The 17,421-nt window shown below is 35.0% G+C and overlaps 1 protein-coding gene across 1 annotated transcript in view; it reads left to right on the top strand.

Annotated features, from left to right (window-relative positions):
• The window catches only part of LOC114330524 (lipase maturation factor 2), a 41,158-nt gene extending 28,827 nt beyond the window's left edge, over positions 1-12,331 (top strand). The window contains exons 9-10 of the mRNA XM_028279871.2: positions 8,425-8,641; positions 9,892-12,331. Coding sequence (XP_028135672.1) covers positions 8,425-8,641; positions 9,892-10,162 — 488 coding nt within the window. The 3' untranslated portion in view covers positions 10,163-12,331. The remainder of the gene's footprint in view (positions 1-8,424; positions 8,642-9,891) is intronic.
• Positions 12,332-17,421: the final 5,090 nt, after the last annotated feature.

Below are 17,421 nucleotides of genomic sequence, written 5' to 3'. Positions count from 1 at the left end.
AATAAATGAATGTGTTGGTCCCAATCTCGCTGATGTTCAGATACAACTTTGGACAAGTGTTTACCCATCGTTCGGTTCATCCTCTCGACCATCCCATCTGATTGAGGATGCAGGGGTGTTGTTCTGTCTTATTGGCACCAATCAATTTACAAACGTTTTGGAAAAGAGCTGACTCAAAGTTTCGCCCTTGGTCAGAGTGGATCTCCAAGGGAACACCAAGTCGGCTGAAGAATTCTTTAACAAGTACCTCTGCAACGGTAGCAGCTTTTTGATTTGGTAATGCATAGGCCTCGGTCCATTTCGTAAAATAATCCATGGCTACCAGGATGTATTTATTTCCAGCATCAGTTTCTGGAAATGGACTTGCAATGTCGATTGCTACTCTTTCCATAGGACTGCCAACATTATACTGTCTCATGGGTGCTCTCTTTTTACCAACTGGACCATTACCGGATGCACACAGTTCACATTTCCGGCACCATCTTACATCATCTTTACAGTTCACCCAGTAGAACCGTTCTCGAACCTTTTGCAGAGTCTTCGTAATACCAAAGTGTCCACCTGATGTACCGTCATGCAACTGACGCAATACTTCTGACACTTTACTTTTAGGTACAATCAACTGAAGCTTAGATTCTGTACCATCATCGTTCTCAAAGGTTATGTACAGAAGATCATCTTTTAGTATCAGGCAATTCCATTGGCTCCAGTAGGCCTTGACTTCCGGACTACATGCACTAATGTTTTGCCAACTAGGTCTCTCACCTTGCCGCATCCAATCCAATACTCTTTTTATACATGGATCGTCTTCTTGGGCGTCTTGTAACTGTTGGGGCTGCCATTGCTCATTAACGACGGTAGTTCGTCTCACAGGGCAAAGCTGTTCATCTGCTTTATGCCGGTGATTACAACTTTCACCGCATGGCCGTATCGAGGAAGCATCTGTATTTGCACCAACTCTTCCAGCCCTCTTCATGCGTCTCTTCGGCATCGTGTCACGAATCACCCTCCGTACCATTTCCACCAAACGTTCATCTTTTCTCTTATTGCCTTTTTCCACGGTTATTACTCGATTGTTTCGTGAAGCTTGGCTAGCTGCTTCGTGTTCCAAGGCAATAGCAAGTGCTTCATCTAAAACTTTCGGTCTTGCTAGTCGTAAAGCTTTCTGTAGTTCACTATCTTTCAGCCTATTGACGAAGGTGTCTACTGCGATTTCTTCTAAAACGCTGTCTGGCACCTCTGGATAAGCCAACCTCACCACACGAGCCACATCTGCTTCAAATTCTTGCAGATTCTCACTTGCTCGTTGACTTCTACTTCGCAGTTGTGCTTTGTATACTTGTTGTAGATGGTCATCTCCATATCGTTTTTCTAGACGAGTGAACAAGGTCTGGTAACATTTTTCTTGGCCCTTAGGAATTGATCTTAATATATCTGCAGCATCACCTCGTAAAGCAGTAGTCAAAGAAACAGCCTTTTCTTGTTCGGTCCAATGATTGGCGGTCGCAATAGCTTCAAATTGTCTAAGATATATGGACCAAGAGGACTTTCCACCGAATGGTGGTAATTTGAATCTCATATTATGCGACGTTTCGTCTCTCGGTAGTTCATCTTTCGCTACAGGATCTAACGCTGCGACATTAACTGATGGTTGTACTTTTGTATCGGTTATCATGCTCTCTAGTTGTTTGATCTTTTCTTCTACGGTCTCTACACTTTTCTGAATCTTATCGAATGTTCTAGAAACTTCTTCAAATTTCTCGTCGTTCTGTCTACAAGCTTCTTCAAGTTTTTCGTTGTTTTGTCTACAGACCTCTTTAAAAGTTTCATCAATCTTTTGAGAAACACTTTCGAATTTCTCATTGTTTTGACTACATACGTCTTTAATTATTTGAGAAGTCTCATCGAATCTTTTAGCAACATTTTCGAATTTGTCGTCGCTTTTTCTAGAAGTTTCATCGATCGTTTCAGAAACAGTTTTTAATTTCGATAAGATTACTTGTTCTGCTGACTGGAAGTGGAACGTTTCTGGGTCATCTCCGTTCTTCGTAAGGACATCCTTGAGTCGTGCTTGTAGGACTATCTTGCAACCACTGCTGTCTAATTCGTACTCTTCTAATTGTTCACGGAGCTGTTTTATGGTCAGTTCTTGTAGCAACATCTTTGGTCGGCACACACGTACTTTTCAAAATGTCTTAAGTCTTTCCGAATACCGAACAATCAACGCACTTCAATTATTCCCGACGAATAAAGTTCAAAAGTCTTTTAAAAGTCTTTCCGAATACCGAACAATTAACGCACTTTAATTATTCCCGACGAATAAAGTCCAAAAGTCTTTCCGAATTTACTTATTTATATCGCACTAAGTTTACTGTACTAAGTTTTACCGAACACCGACACCACTGTAACAATAACGAGCGTTCGGGTATTTATTTACGACTTTATTATTATAACAGTACAGACGAATTTATTTTTACAGACTTTACAACTTTTAGCTTAAAACTAAACTCTAATAACAGCGCGCTCCGCTTAAATAGCCAATAGGTCCTGTTCTCGAAATGTCTACATATCCCTCGGCCTAATGAATATTCTGGAGATCTTCGCTCAAGCGCCGTCGCTTCTGTGACGTCACGGCTAGTGTTATTCCGACGGTTGGAATTCTCCCAAGCCGGGGACTGTTTATTGCGCCGATTCGAAACTCTTTCGTTACAATATGTTATTAAGAATATTATAGCCGTTACTAGCCTTATTAATTCTTTCCTGCACATCATGCTCTGTACCGCCGTTACAGTCGATTATGCTGCGCAGATGTACAAATTCCACCACTTTCTCAATTCCTTAGTTGTTGATCACAATAGGTTGGTTGTTTCTGGAACCAAATCGCATTTCTTTGGTTTTGTTGATGTTTATTTTTAGTCCGACCTTCTTTAATTCTACTTGTAATTTGTTTACTTGGAGTTGCATGTCCTGTTTTTTATGTGCTAAGAGGCATATATCATCAGCGTAATCTAGATCTTCCAGTCTGTTTGTTGATCCCCAGTAAATTCTTCTATTGGAGTTAACCTTTGTTGGTATATAGTTCAGTACTGTCTGACCAAATTCACTTTGTATTTGAGATGTGGACAAAGATGACAGAAATCGTGGAACTCGAATAGAACATTCGGAAAAACCGAACTTCAACATCAGTGTGCATCCAAATCTCAAATACAAAGTGAATTTGGTGAGACTGTACAATAATAGACTCTTATTCTTTATATTTATATGGTATAACTTCTTTACATATATATGGTCGCCTCGTATTTCCGTGAGACTGTGTAAAAATATAATGTATCTGTAATAAAAGCAAGCCATAAAAATGAAAGCAAAAGTACCCTACCAGGAGTAGTTATTAACTGCAAAACTATCAATGACTAAGATGTGTAAAATATAAAAGTTTTAAGGTTCTACATTCAGATGTTCCTGGTATGATATTTTAAAATATGGGCAATCACCCAGTTAAGTTTTCATCGAACTGTTATCAGTCCACGTGGACAAAGAGCCACTCAAAAAATCGGATATTGCTGTTGTGACCAATCATAATGCGGTATCTTTTATCGGAAGAACTACTCACCCTTCGCTCAAGATATAACAATATTTGGCTGAGCGAGGCCATGCCATAAAATAGTTTATCACAAAGTGTCATCTTTCGGCTGATTGCAGCCGTCCAGTGGTGTGCACCAGGGACCCGGACCGTACCGCTAAAAACAGAAAACCGAACCGAAACCGATATTTTTTAGTGGCCAGAACCGAAACTGAACCCTTATTTGATATTAAATATAATTTTTGGAACCGAACCGTAACACTTAATTTTTCAAACGGTTTTATCGGTTTTTTTCGGTTTTGTTGTCTATAATATTGTTATTTTTGTTTTTTTTTTATAAGTTAGTGCAAACAATTTTGCAGTGTTTTCCACTTTTGTTAATAAATAAAAAATACATTTTAAGATGTTTTATTATTTTTAAAATCAACTCAAAAACCATAAACAACAACTATGTTTTAATAATTTCTTCTTTTAATTCTGATCAACAAATGTTTCTGAAGTTGTTGAGGAAAATAATTTTTTTTGTATTTCAGAATATTGTCAAATATTTTATTTAACTAAATCGATGTCGCTTTAGCAAATTATAAAATAATAATTTTTTTTTTATTTAAATTTATGTGTCTCGGCAGCAATGGCCATTGACACAAACAATATTGGTTATACAATAATTAATTACAATAAGGACTTAAAACTAATTAGGTATTATAACAGTTAATTTCTAAATTTTAAATAACATTACGTAAAAATTACGAAGAAAAAAAATTGGATATACAATCATTGGATACTATAGAGACGTACAATGCGACAAGCGAGTACTGGCGGCTGACCTTCTCGTATTCTGCATTTGTCGCCGTGTATTTTCGCTCAAGGTCACGCGCCACCTCTGGCTTGTCGGATAGTACAACTAATTATAAAATTGCTTCGGTCTTCTTGGGATACTTCGGACGTTGTTTAGTCATAGTAGCAGTTGCATATGAACTAGTAAGATTACTAGAAGAATTGGGTCCAAACATGGTGTTGCTAACAGTGGGGGAACATTGATTTAAATTGTTACTCATGTAGTCAAAAGTAACTTGAATTTGTTTATATTAACGGTTTGAATGTCTGGAAATAAGTGATAACCTTGGATACATCACTGCAATACTGGTTGCCTAACCGTTGGCGTCCGTTGGGACGGGATAGCAACAGTGAAAAACTATTGACAGTTTGACACTGAATGGGTTTAAATTGGAAGATTATTAAGTAAAACATCTCTTACTGACTGAAGTTACAGCTTGTTCTTGATGATTAACACGTAACACAATTGTTATTAGTCACTATTTGAGCGAAAACTAATTTTAATAACTAGTATTTACAGTAATAATTACAAATATCGGCACCAATTTACAGATCGATACATACACGTTCTGACGTTAGTTTGACAGACCAAATAATAAAATTAATCTATCCATTGTTAACTTTTGCACCTGATCAGTGGTCACTAATAATTGATAATCGGTGATAAATCTTTGTTATGTTGGTTGTGACGGAAAAATATAATTTTAATAATGTCAGCAATTAATTATTAGATTATGTAGAATGTAATAGAATACAGAGATATAAATGAATTGAGCTATGCTCAAGCGGGCATTTTTGCAGTTACTTGAGCGAGCCAGAAAATGACACGGGGAGAAACCTTGTAAGTCCTATGTAAATGTACCCCTACCATATATTGGATCTTAATACAGGAGGATCCGAAAAAAAATATACCCTTAGAAAAACTTAAATTGTCACATTAAGATAAGGTAAGTTAAGTACATACAGAACAGTGTATATTTCAAAAATCTGACGGTTTGAGGGGGCGCGTAAGAAAATGTGTGAGTCACAAAGCTTCACAAGAAAAAAGCGAATATGTTGAGAAATAAACGTTAGATCGAAAAACTAAAAATTACGTGTTCAATATTTTTCAAAAATATATCGAATGATACCAAACACGAACTCCCACGGAGAGGAGTGAGGGTAAATTTTAAATAGGAACCCCGCAATATTTTGCGAAATGAACATCAGATCGAAAAAGTACAAAATACACGTATCAAAATACACTGTCGGAAAAAATACATGTGCCGTTTTTGTGGTCTGACCGTTCCAAATTTTTAACCTGCTCCACAATTTAAACTTCCCCTGTTCCAGTGTTCCCATATTTTAAAGTTTGTCCAACTAGACATCCTTAAGATATTAACAAATTTTCAGCTTGCTATTAATCAACTTTTTTTTTCATACGCGGTATCCAGATACTAATAGATAAGCACCAGACTATTTAAAAGTATTACTAAGCTTTGTTTTTAAACCAAGAGGAGTACACTAAAAAGACATATTCACACCCAAGAAAGTCACTAGAAATATCACCAAACACATCTTCTTTTTTGGTTAATCATATCGGCCTTCGACGATTATCCATATTATACTAATACGTCGCTAAAGAGTTACAATCTAAAGGTCGATAAAGGTATATCTATCAATGGAGAATTTTGGAACAACTTATGAGTTGCAGATGATGCAGTAAAGGCCGGGACACACATATCTGCACCGAGCCCACATCGAGCCGAGACAGCATGCCCAGCCTTGCTGTCTCGGCTCGGTGCGGGCGCGGTGCGGACACGGTGCTGGTTCGGTGCGGATATGTGTGTCCCGGCCTTAATAATAACGGATTAAGACAATGATTTAGAATTTAAAGAACGTAATGCAACGCCTTAGTGAACGCTGTCATGAGTACGGACTGAAGATTAATTTAAAGAAAACTAAATGCATGACCATGACTAAATTAGCACACGCAAACATCCAATTGACTATTGAAGATACTGTAATTGAGAGTGTGGATACTACAAATAATTAGGAACATGGATAACATCAAATGTGGACCAAAGCAAAGAAATTAGGGAGCGTTCAAGTACGTACGTAACGCGGTTTTTGAAGATTTTTGACCCCCTCCCCCTTCGTAACGCACCTTAATGGGGCGTTCACGTATTACGTAACGCAATTTTTGAAGATTTTTAACCCTCCCCCCTTACGTAATATTTGAACGGCCCCTTACGACACGTATTGAAATAGTACGTGCATCATTCATTAAACTTACAAAGTTTCTTTGTTATTAGGATATAAGGTTAGAACTACGCCTAAGGATGCTTCTGTGTTACGTGTTCTCTACTCTTCTTTATGGCTTGGAAGCGTGGACACTAACAAGTCCATCAATTAGTCAAAAGATTACAATAACATGAAAGTTATCAGAGATAAAACAGTAAGGTTTACTACTTATGAGCAGTTGTATTACTAAAACATATAAATTTGATCATACTTACTGTTTAATTATATGTGATAATTAATGTTATTGACAATTTTTTATACAGGTATTATTATTTTACAATAAGATCTGTTCAGTCGAGTCGATTAGTGTTATCACTATGTACCTAGGTATATCACAGATGTTGATAACACCGATATTTTTTTATTTAAACTTTTTCGTAAAATAAAATATTTACTGATACCCACATAATTTGAGGAGATGCGATGGTCTCATTTACAATTTACACTTAAAATCAAATGTTTGCAAAATAATAACTTTTATTAAATTTAAATTAGATATCTACGCTACTGTTCACTAAATTGTCACCCTGGTCACTCTTAACAGTGTTGCCATTTTGCTAGTATCTGGTCCGCTCTTGTTAGCGTAAATTTTCCAACGGAATCCCGTCTTTACCATACTTAAAAATATTTTTTCTATTTCATAAATTTCATAAATGCCGATATAAATGAGTCAGATTAAATAAATTATTAGAAGAATTTTTTACTAAGCAACAACATTTTATTTATTTAGTATTATTTTGTATTTTGACAACGACACCCGACTTGGGCGTCGAAACGTTAATAAAATCATTTTTAGGTAAAATTGTGGCTTATTTCCCATTTGAATATACTTGATTATAAAAATGCCACAAGAAAATAGCTTCAGAACAACATTCATAAATACTGTTATCTAATGAGTTCATTCTACTAGCAACTCGTTGGAATTTTACTATTGAGTTTTTATTTGAATAAGTGTACTTGTAATACTGTTTAATTACATTGTTTACATTGTGACTTTGACTTTCGGGGCGAATTTTTGTATAGAATGAGGACTGTTATTTCTTTAAGCAGACATATCCAATTGACATTGGAATATAAAGAAATTGTTTAGAATATGTTTAAAAGTTTTGTCTGAAAATAATCAAACCAAGATTAATCCAAGATCGTTAAACAAAGCAAAAAAAAGTGACGAATACAGAGTCAAGTCAGAATAGCCATGTTAATTGTCAACGTTCGGAACGGACAATGCACATGAAGAAGAAGAAGACTGTTTTTATTTGATTTGAAATAATAAACGTACGATTCCGACATCGACGCGCGACGGCAGACGGCAACTGCAAACGGCAGTTACAGTTGTTACCATGACATACATATATTTACTTTGCACTATTAATTTGTATAGTTATTAGCAACTGACGTTCTGCCGGACAGCAATTGCAGTTAGATGTTGGAATCAGTCTCATATTAATAGTGCAAAGTACTGACGTCTGTCACGGCGACAACTGCAACTGCCGTTTGCAGTTGCAGTCTGCCGTTTGCAGTTGCAGTCTGCCGCCTGCAGTCGATGTCGGAATCGTACCTTAATAATGATTGTCCAAACAATATTTACATAATAAATATCGTAATTATATCTAATAAATTTTAGATGTTTAAATGTTTAGAACCTTAAAAGTTGATAAAATATTAGAACCCAAGGAAATAGATTTAGATATATACCTTCTTATAAATATTTTTTTTTGTTATAGCTCCCCATTCGCCACAGCTGGATTGGCACTTAGCGACCGCAGCTTATGTGAGTTACGATCAACAGCCATGGTTGGTGTCATTCGCCCATAGGATCCTGGCTCACAAACCTGCCGTTCTTGCCCTCATAGATTTTAGAGATTCGCCATATCGTAACGTACCACCCAAATATCTTAGAGCTCTTGTATATAAATATCAATATACAGGTTGGAATCAAAGGTAAGGTTATATTTAACATCATTTTTATTTATTACAAATATGATAACTCTTATTATTAATTTTTCGAAAAGACGTTATTCTTTATAAAAAGCTTTGTATGGTCTAAAACCTGAAATGCAACCATCAGATATCAAATTTTATCAATCTTATACGAGGTATGATCTTATATGAGGTATGATGATCTCATATGAGGTTAAAAAATATGAGTTTCGCTCAGAGGTAAAGTACCTTTATTTTTCACAATATTGAAAATTGTTATTAACTATTTAGATGCGAAATAAGCCACAATTAAATTGAAAAAAAAAATAGTTTTATTAACGTTTCGGCGCCCAAATCGGGTGTCGTTGTCAAAATACAATATACTACTAAATTAAACAAAAATGTTGTTGCTTGGTAAAAAATTCTTCTAATAATTTATTTAATCTGACTCATTTATATCGGCAATTCAGACATATATTATACATTTTAAAGGAAGACTCTAAAATGATATTGCCAATATTTATGAGTTATTATGAAAATATTAAAATAAGTTATTAATATAGAAAATTGTTATTATTAAAAGTAAACTATGTTTTATTATGCAATTACATCAATCTGCAAAATGAAAAAAAAAATGCAATTTTTAACGCCTTGATAACTCTTCTGTTCCATAGAAAAAAGGTAAAAAGAAATTGGGTTGAAAAATGTATAACTTGCCGCAACAACAATGACGGATATACATTTTTCAGCAAAATTTCTTTTCTTTAATAACCTTTTTTGAAAACGATTTCGGGAGTGGACATAGAAATTCGAATGTTTCGATTGTAATTGTCATTACAATCAACTGTGGCTAATCCCATATAAATATAATATTAACAATTTTCGAGATTGTGCAATATAAAAAAATTACCCTTTTGGCTTTAGCCTCTTGGCATTAATCACGTGAGGCTCGAAAGGGGGGAGGGGTCCATAAAAAAATCACGAAATGTCACAATACACTTTATATAAAGGGTCTTAAACCTCGTCATGTATCACCAAGGACGAGTGGGGGTTAAAAAATGACAAAAATAAACATCACGTGATTAATGGACGACCCCTTAGCGAAATTAATATTTTTGGCACCTTAGGTTTTTAGACAATGCAGAGAATTTTATGAAGAATAACTTATTTTCGTAAAATTAATAACAAGTTTCCCATATGGTCCAACTTACTCCAAACATACTGTATAAAGATATGTTCGCGTTTATAATGTCTCTATTATTGTTTTTTAGGAGTCAGAGAGCTTGGTGGACAAGAGAAAAAATTTCAGAATACTTGCCAGTCGTTTCCTTGGACTCTCCCTTCCTAACTGACTACCTGAAAGCAAGAAGTCTATTACCTTTAACTTCAAAAGGTAACGTGAATCCTCTATGGACACAAGCCTTAGATTTTATCAGATATATCGTTAACCATTTGGAAGCAACATTATTGTTCTGGTCAGTAGTTTCTGCTGGCTTTGCCGTCATTTGTACGACTTCATCAGTTTCTCACGGCAAGAAATAAAGCAATGTTTGGTTATGAGTGTACATGTGTGGTCTGGATGTACAGAACTGAAATACTATTTTACATCAGATTTTTCTTTCAGTCACAAAATACATGGATTACATACAAATTTGCAGAAATGATGATCAGTTATGTTATATCATTGTTTCTTGTATTAAATCTGCGAATTTAAACATGTGTTTTGTTACTGAAAAACTACTCGTATCTTATCTATATTTTTAATTATGTGTTTTTTTCTTTTGAAATATTGCTTCCTAATAAAAATGTTTTAGATGATGAGTTTTCTTGTGGACTCATTATACTTCAATGTTCACATAATTATAACGTCACCGAAGTTTGTGAAATAGCATGCTAACATGAACAGTAATTACTAATTCTGTCGTTAGTAAACTAATTTTTGAGTTTTCTTTGAGATACATTATTAATGTTTCATGAATCCGTTGCACGTCAGTAGATTTCAAGTTGTCATTATCGTACAGCATTGTCATATTGTCGGAATGGTAGAGAATGTAAAGAATTAGGAAATACTAAGAATGTGAGGTTATTCTTTTTAATTCATTTATTCAGAGAACCAGAAGTTGCATCGATAAAAACTAACCAAGAATTTATATTATTATAGATAATATAATAATATAAATATACCAGCATACCACTATAGATACGTCAAATATTACGTCGGTTAATAAGTTCCGGACCTAATTATTAAAACAACATTTTTCCAAAAAATATTTTCTATTCATGTGGCAATAGAATCATTCCAATGCTTTTTTAATTTTCCGATGGCGCCCTTGGAAAACGGGTTATCTTTGCCTTCAAAATAGGCTTTAGTTTCAGTGATTACTTCCTCATCAGAGCGATATTAGCCACGGAGCATTTTTTTAGATCGGAAAAAAGGTCCGCTCAGATGATGGCTGATTGATTCCGGAGTGAAGTGATGGATCCATGTGTTATCCATTGTGATATGCCGATAGAAAAACTCCGACTTATTCCAATTTAACATTTCCAAACAGCCCCGAGACTCATAAATTCTTTGTTGTTTGCCCTGGTGTAAGCAAGCGCGGCGCCCATTTGAAAAACAGCTTTCTCACACTCCAATGTTCGTGTGTAATCGTGAAAACCCTACCATTTGATAACTTTAGAGTGTTTGCTATCTCTTGCAATTTCACTTTGCATACTTTTCAGCATTTTTTTGATATCTTCGGGAATAACTGCCTCATTTGGCCTTCCAGACCTCAGCATCATCTGTCATGGATTAGTTCTGTTGATATTGTGAACAATATTAGCTTAAACCCATAAGAATAGTTGGTTGTACTGTGACGAAGCAGAAATCCCATTGATGACGTGCAACGGGCTTAAGAGGAAAAATGTATGTATTCTCTTTAATATAATATCGGTTGGCAATACTGATTAATATTCATGACACAAATAACGGATACATAACAGTGGATGTTTGTAATCTTTTAAAAAATGCTACTTTCTGTCGACGGACGGATAGATTTGCTTCACATATATCTTTATTTTTATTATTTAAAATGCCAACATCATATCAAGTATGGCTAAGCAATAGAACTGTTGGAAAAGCAAAATTTATACTGTGTAAATCTCAGTTCTGTACTTTATTTGCACTGTTTAATGATATAGAGGAGTTTATAAAATTTTATATGTCTTAGAATACGTAGAATCTATCAGTGTCGTGTGTGAGTGTTAAGAGGATTCTGACTGGAGGTCTTTACTCAGTAAAATTAATACAGATTTTAAATATTTAGATTGTTGTCGAAATATTTAAAAGCGAATTACATATTACTATTTATATATTTTTTACTTCGGTTATAGATATGATTTTGGAAATTTGTTTTTTGATTGTCTATCTACAAGTGTTGAGGAAAGTAATGTTGTTATTGTATCTTTGCTCGACCACTGTAGTAAACAACAAACAAAATTTAACATATTTTCAAAATTATGTATCCTTTTGAATAAAAGTTTAATTGTAAATATACAGTTTTTAATTAGTTCTCGACTACAGTACAACTTTCATGTTTTTTTATATTATTTGTTTTTATTACTAATATGCATTTTTTGTCATCTTAAATCTTTGTAAGCATTTATTTTGTTAAAATCAAGATATTTTTTATATTATTTCGTAAAAATAATAAAGTACAGCACGTCAAATATGTTTTTTATTTTTAAAGTGACATTTCCGCAAAACACAACAAATATAGACCACATACAGCATGTTTAGTTTTATATTAAATTTACGGCCTATAAATGGCAACACTGCGCACCGTCGAATACCAGACGGTTTCCACTTCCCACGCTAATGCATCTATTTCTCGCGATTCTAACTCCGGCCTCCGCCATCATTCGTCGATTAAACAACGATACTGGATTAAGCAATGTTGCCGATTTACTTCCTTCAGTCGCCTATACCTAATCTAAAACTAAACATATTGTATAAAGATGTCCAGAAAAATTGAAATATATGATTAGAGATTGCAATTGCTGGATCCAGCGATGTTTTTACATGCTGCATCCAGCAAACCCAGCTGGATCCAGCAACGCCGATCCGCAAACGTGTCAAATTCGAAATAAGTTACTTAATGTCTTCATTAGCCTCTTTATTCAAAGCTCGGCAACTTGCCATTCTATCGCGCTGGCAGTAGCTCAGTATGCTGGAAAGTTTCTATAGCTTATAACTTTTGCATCGACAAAGCGTTGATATACATTGATTCTGCGATAAAATTCTCTGCTGGCGAGTGGTCGATAATCAATGAGTTAATCGCCACTTTTAATCGGCTGTAGAAGCTCTTTGCAGAATAGAGTCCACTTTGATAGCGGCCTACACAACCATGAAATTTGTATCAGACAAACTAAATAGCCAGGACTCTAGCCTTAATGCCGATCTATCGGAAGCACTACGCAACAGAATCACGGAACGGCGCCTCTATGAGATTACAGGTACATCAGTGTATTTACAAAATCAAAAAAGTATGACGAAGGACTAAAGAATCCAGGTTACTTCCCCATGCCGAAAAACAATGCAATGCGACAAGAGATAAAAAATAAAACAAGTAACTGTAGAACCAGTGCAAGAGATAATGGAAGAAGGTGGGCCAACTAATCCGGAGCCCGTGAATTTTACTATGGAACAAGAACTTGAGATTGAATTGAAACGAGGAAGAGAAAACATTTATAGCAAAAAAACTGATTCTCAAAAAGATTACGAAAAGATTTTGGAAAAGGAAATGGCGGTTTATGAGACCGAAGAAGTGAAAGGCGATCGTTTTTCAATCAATGGTCTATGACTATTTGATAAAACCGACCAGCACAGAGGCCGGAAGGGCTTTCTCCGCAACCGGCTATATGTGCAGTTCTGTGCGAAGTGGGTAAGGCCTATGTTTTTAAGGTATCGCTTTCAAAAAACTAAATAATTCATGTTTTTTTTGTTTAGAAATTTAGCATATAGGCAAAAAAAACATTAAAATCGTGTTTTTATTTTGATTCCACATTTTGTTGGATCCGCGCTGGATGCAGCTGGATTCAGGCCAATCTTGCAAAATTCCAGCTGGATTGAAGATGCTGCTGGATTGCAATCCCTATATATGATTATATTTAAAGGAAAATAATATATTTGCTGAGTGTCTAAATGAGAGTAGTGATGTAACGAATATTCGTATTTTCGCATTCGCGAATATTCGCATGTTTTTGCATATTCGCATTCGCATTCGCGAAATTTGTGCGAATGTTTTGCGAATATGAAAACCAGAAAAAAAATAATTTTAAGATAATATTAGGTTAATCAAATCAAAATCCATTCAAATCTCATCTTTTTTTATTAAGAAAAGGTAACTTAACCTCAAACATGCAGCTACTCTCAAATGGAAATATGCAGGACACAACAGCAGACAAAGAGACGGAAGATGGAATGAAGCGATAACTCACTGGAGACCTTGGGACTGCAAAAGAGGAGGAGGCAGACCACATCCGAGATGGTGGAATGACCTAAAAAGATGCGCAGGGACCAGATCGACAGAATTAGCACTGAACCGAGAAGAGTGGAAAAATAAGGGGGAGGCCTACGTTCAACTTTGAACAAATGAAGGGCAATAGATATATAGAACTTAACCTTGTATAATCACATTATCAGCCTTCACTTTTTTATTATTTGGTATTATGTAATAAAGCTTAAGATTCAGATTGATTTACACTAAATATCAATTAACTTTTCATTATAAATTTAGGAAACATTACAAAAATAGAAACAAATTTAAAAAAACTGAATATTCGCATTCGTATGCGCGAATGTTCAAAAAATGACATTCGTTACATCACTAAATGAGAGTGTTAAACAGTTTCAAGAAAAAATAATAATATAGTTGATATAAGAAATGTGTCCAACAAAAAAATATTCTATCAGTGGGAAGAAACTATATACGATTAATTTAAAGAATACCATAAAGGAAATGTTGCAACATTGTTCAACAGCAACAAATGTTAACATCATTGTGGACGGCTTGTAGTTAGTCGTAGTCGCTATTTGTTGACAGATTCGAACTGTTTGTTTTGTTTTCTGAATTTGGTTATTGAAATAATATTTAAATGGACTGTAGAAGCCTGCATTAATTTAATAGATAATTATAAACAACATACATATCTTTTGAATGCAACTGACAAAAATTATAAATACAGAGAAGCTAAACATGATGCCTGGTCTAAGATTTGTAGCAGTATAAACTGAAAATATAAAAGAGGTAAAACGAAAAATAAGAAATTTGTAAGCCCAGTTCTACAGAGAGAGGAAGAAATACAAGGCTATGAAGAAATCCGGAGTGGGTGCCTTTTTCGTCGCGCATAATAAACAGCTGTTGCTTCAGTGGATACATGATGATGCATCTAGTCGCAAATACGTGCAACAAACTCCTTGGTACAACAAAGTTGCTTGGGTGGAGACCCTTTGTTACAAAAATGTTAAACTTAATTCAACCTACTTTAGCATTGTAAAACACTAAAGTTGAAGTAGGTATGTTGCTTTGTGGAGATACACCTTAAGCAAAAAATATTTTAGGCGAATATCAAGCCAGAACCTCTGTAACAAACAAATCGATATTTCTCGATAATCGACAATTTTTTACAACGTTTTGTTGAAATAATCCAAAAACAGATTCTGGCTAGTTCATATAAATTTATCGTTAAAAATGCTTGTGATTGTGCTTGCCGAATAATAAATAGGTATAATGTATAAAGTATTAGAATATTTTGATTTTTCGTAGCAAATCATGTTTAAAAGATGAGAAAGAAGGTCTATTCAGGGAAAGAATAGTAGAAAAAATATGTTGGAACATGAAAGGAAGCCCTAACACAATTTGGAGAAAAATGACCAATATTATTAGAGAGACGGCTATTGAAATACTTGGGAAAACGTCAGGAAAGAAGTTTGAGGATAAAGAGACTTGGTGGTGGTCAAATGAAGTACAAGGAAAAATAAAAGAGAAGGGAACATTATATAAAAAGTGGCAAGAAACCAGATCGGACATAGATCTTCAAAACTATATGGTCGCCAAAAAGGAAGCGAAAGTAGCTAAAGCAGAAGCGTATTCAAACCTATACGATCAACTTATACCAGGGAAGGCGAAACAAAGATATATAAAATAGCCAATAATAAAGTATACATAATAAAGTTATAATAAAGAGAAATAAAAAAGGTATTTTGTGTAATATTTTAAAGTATAAGTTTAGTATTATAGGAACTATTTCCTATACCTAAAGGCTTTTTGCTATGTATGTATTCAAAAAATTATGGACACTAGATTGCTTTCTGAAAAGTGCCCTACAAAAATGTCCATAAGACGTACATTAAATGTACATCAGATGTACATTGAATGTACATAAAATGTACACTGAAAGCTTCAACAACGTACACTGTACGTTTGTAGCGGACGTTCTATGGACGTCCAATTTTGTGAACTCTGGACGTCCATCGGATGTCCATTGTACCTTAGCGGGACGTCCATTGGACGTTCCAATGTACACAGATGTACGTCCATTGGATGTCCATAAAACGTACTTGTGCTATCTGGGAAACAGAGCAAAGAAAGCAAGATATTTTAATCAGATTAGATGTACCCGAGATGAAAATACTAAAATACTAATTCACGAAAAGGATGTCAAAAAAAGATGGAGAAAGTATTTTGACAGCTTATTAAATTAAGAATTTGACAGACATCCTGTGGAGTTAATGGAGACAGTAACAGCAATGGTTACCAGAATAACAAACGAGGAAGTGGCTCAAGCGCTTCAAAAAATAAAGAAAGGAAAAGCAGTCGGACCAGATGATATTCCTGGGGAAGTATGGAGAGCATTGGGAGAGACAGGAATAAGTTGGCTAGCAGGTCTATTTAATAGAATTATGGAAGTTGGACAAATGCCAGACGAATGGAGAAGCAGTATATTAGTACCTGTCTACAAAAACAAGGGATACATACAACAATGCACAAACTACAGGGCTATAAAACTACTTAGCCACACCAAGAAAATTTGGGAGAGAGTAATTGATAGACGGATACGTGAAGAAACCGAAATATCCGATAATCAATTTGCTTTATGCAGGGCAGATCAACAACAGATGCAATTTGCATTGTAAGGCAACTGATGGAAAAATACAGGAATAAAGAGACCAACAAAATACAGGAATAAAGAGACCAACGCTCATATGGTATTCATTGATCTTGAGAAAGCATATGATAGAGTTCCTCGAGAGATTCTGTGGTGGGCACTCAATAAGAAAGGAGTCCCTGGCGGATATGTAAAGATTGTGAGAGATATGTATGAGGGAGTAACGACTAGTGTTAGGACAGGTGTGGGAGAGACTGATAAATTTCAGGTGATAGTAGGATTGCACCATGACTCGGTGCTTAGTCCTTATTTATTCTCATTAGTTTTGGACCAGATAACAGCGAAACTATAGGGTAGCATTCCATGGTGCCTAATGTATGCTGATGATGTAGTGTTAATAGGAAAGGGTGAAAGAGACTTAGAACAAAAACTGGAACAGTGAAGACAAGCTCTGGAGGAAAAAGTTTTAAAACTTTGTAGGACAAAAACAGAGTATTTGGAATGTTCATTTAAAGATGGAGTTACTATAAATAAAATGGTATCTTTGGATGGTGAAATGATTGTGAAAAGCAATAGTTTTAAGTACCTAGGATCGGTATTACAGAGTAATGGAGAAATAGATGGAGATGTATGCAGTAGAATTAGGGCTG

The sequence above is a fragment of the Diabrotica virgifera genome, chromosome 3 (assembly GCF_917563875.1).
Source record: "Diabrotica virgifera virgifera chromosome 3, PGI_DIABVI_V3a".
Taxonomy (NCBI): Eukaryota; Metazoa; Arthropoda; class Insecta; order Coleoptera; family Chrysomelidae; genus Diabrotica; species Diabrotica virgifera.
This window is presented reverse-complemented; position numbering and strand designations above follow the sequence as displayed.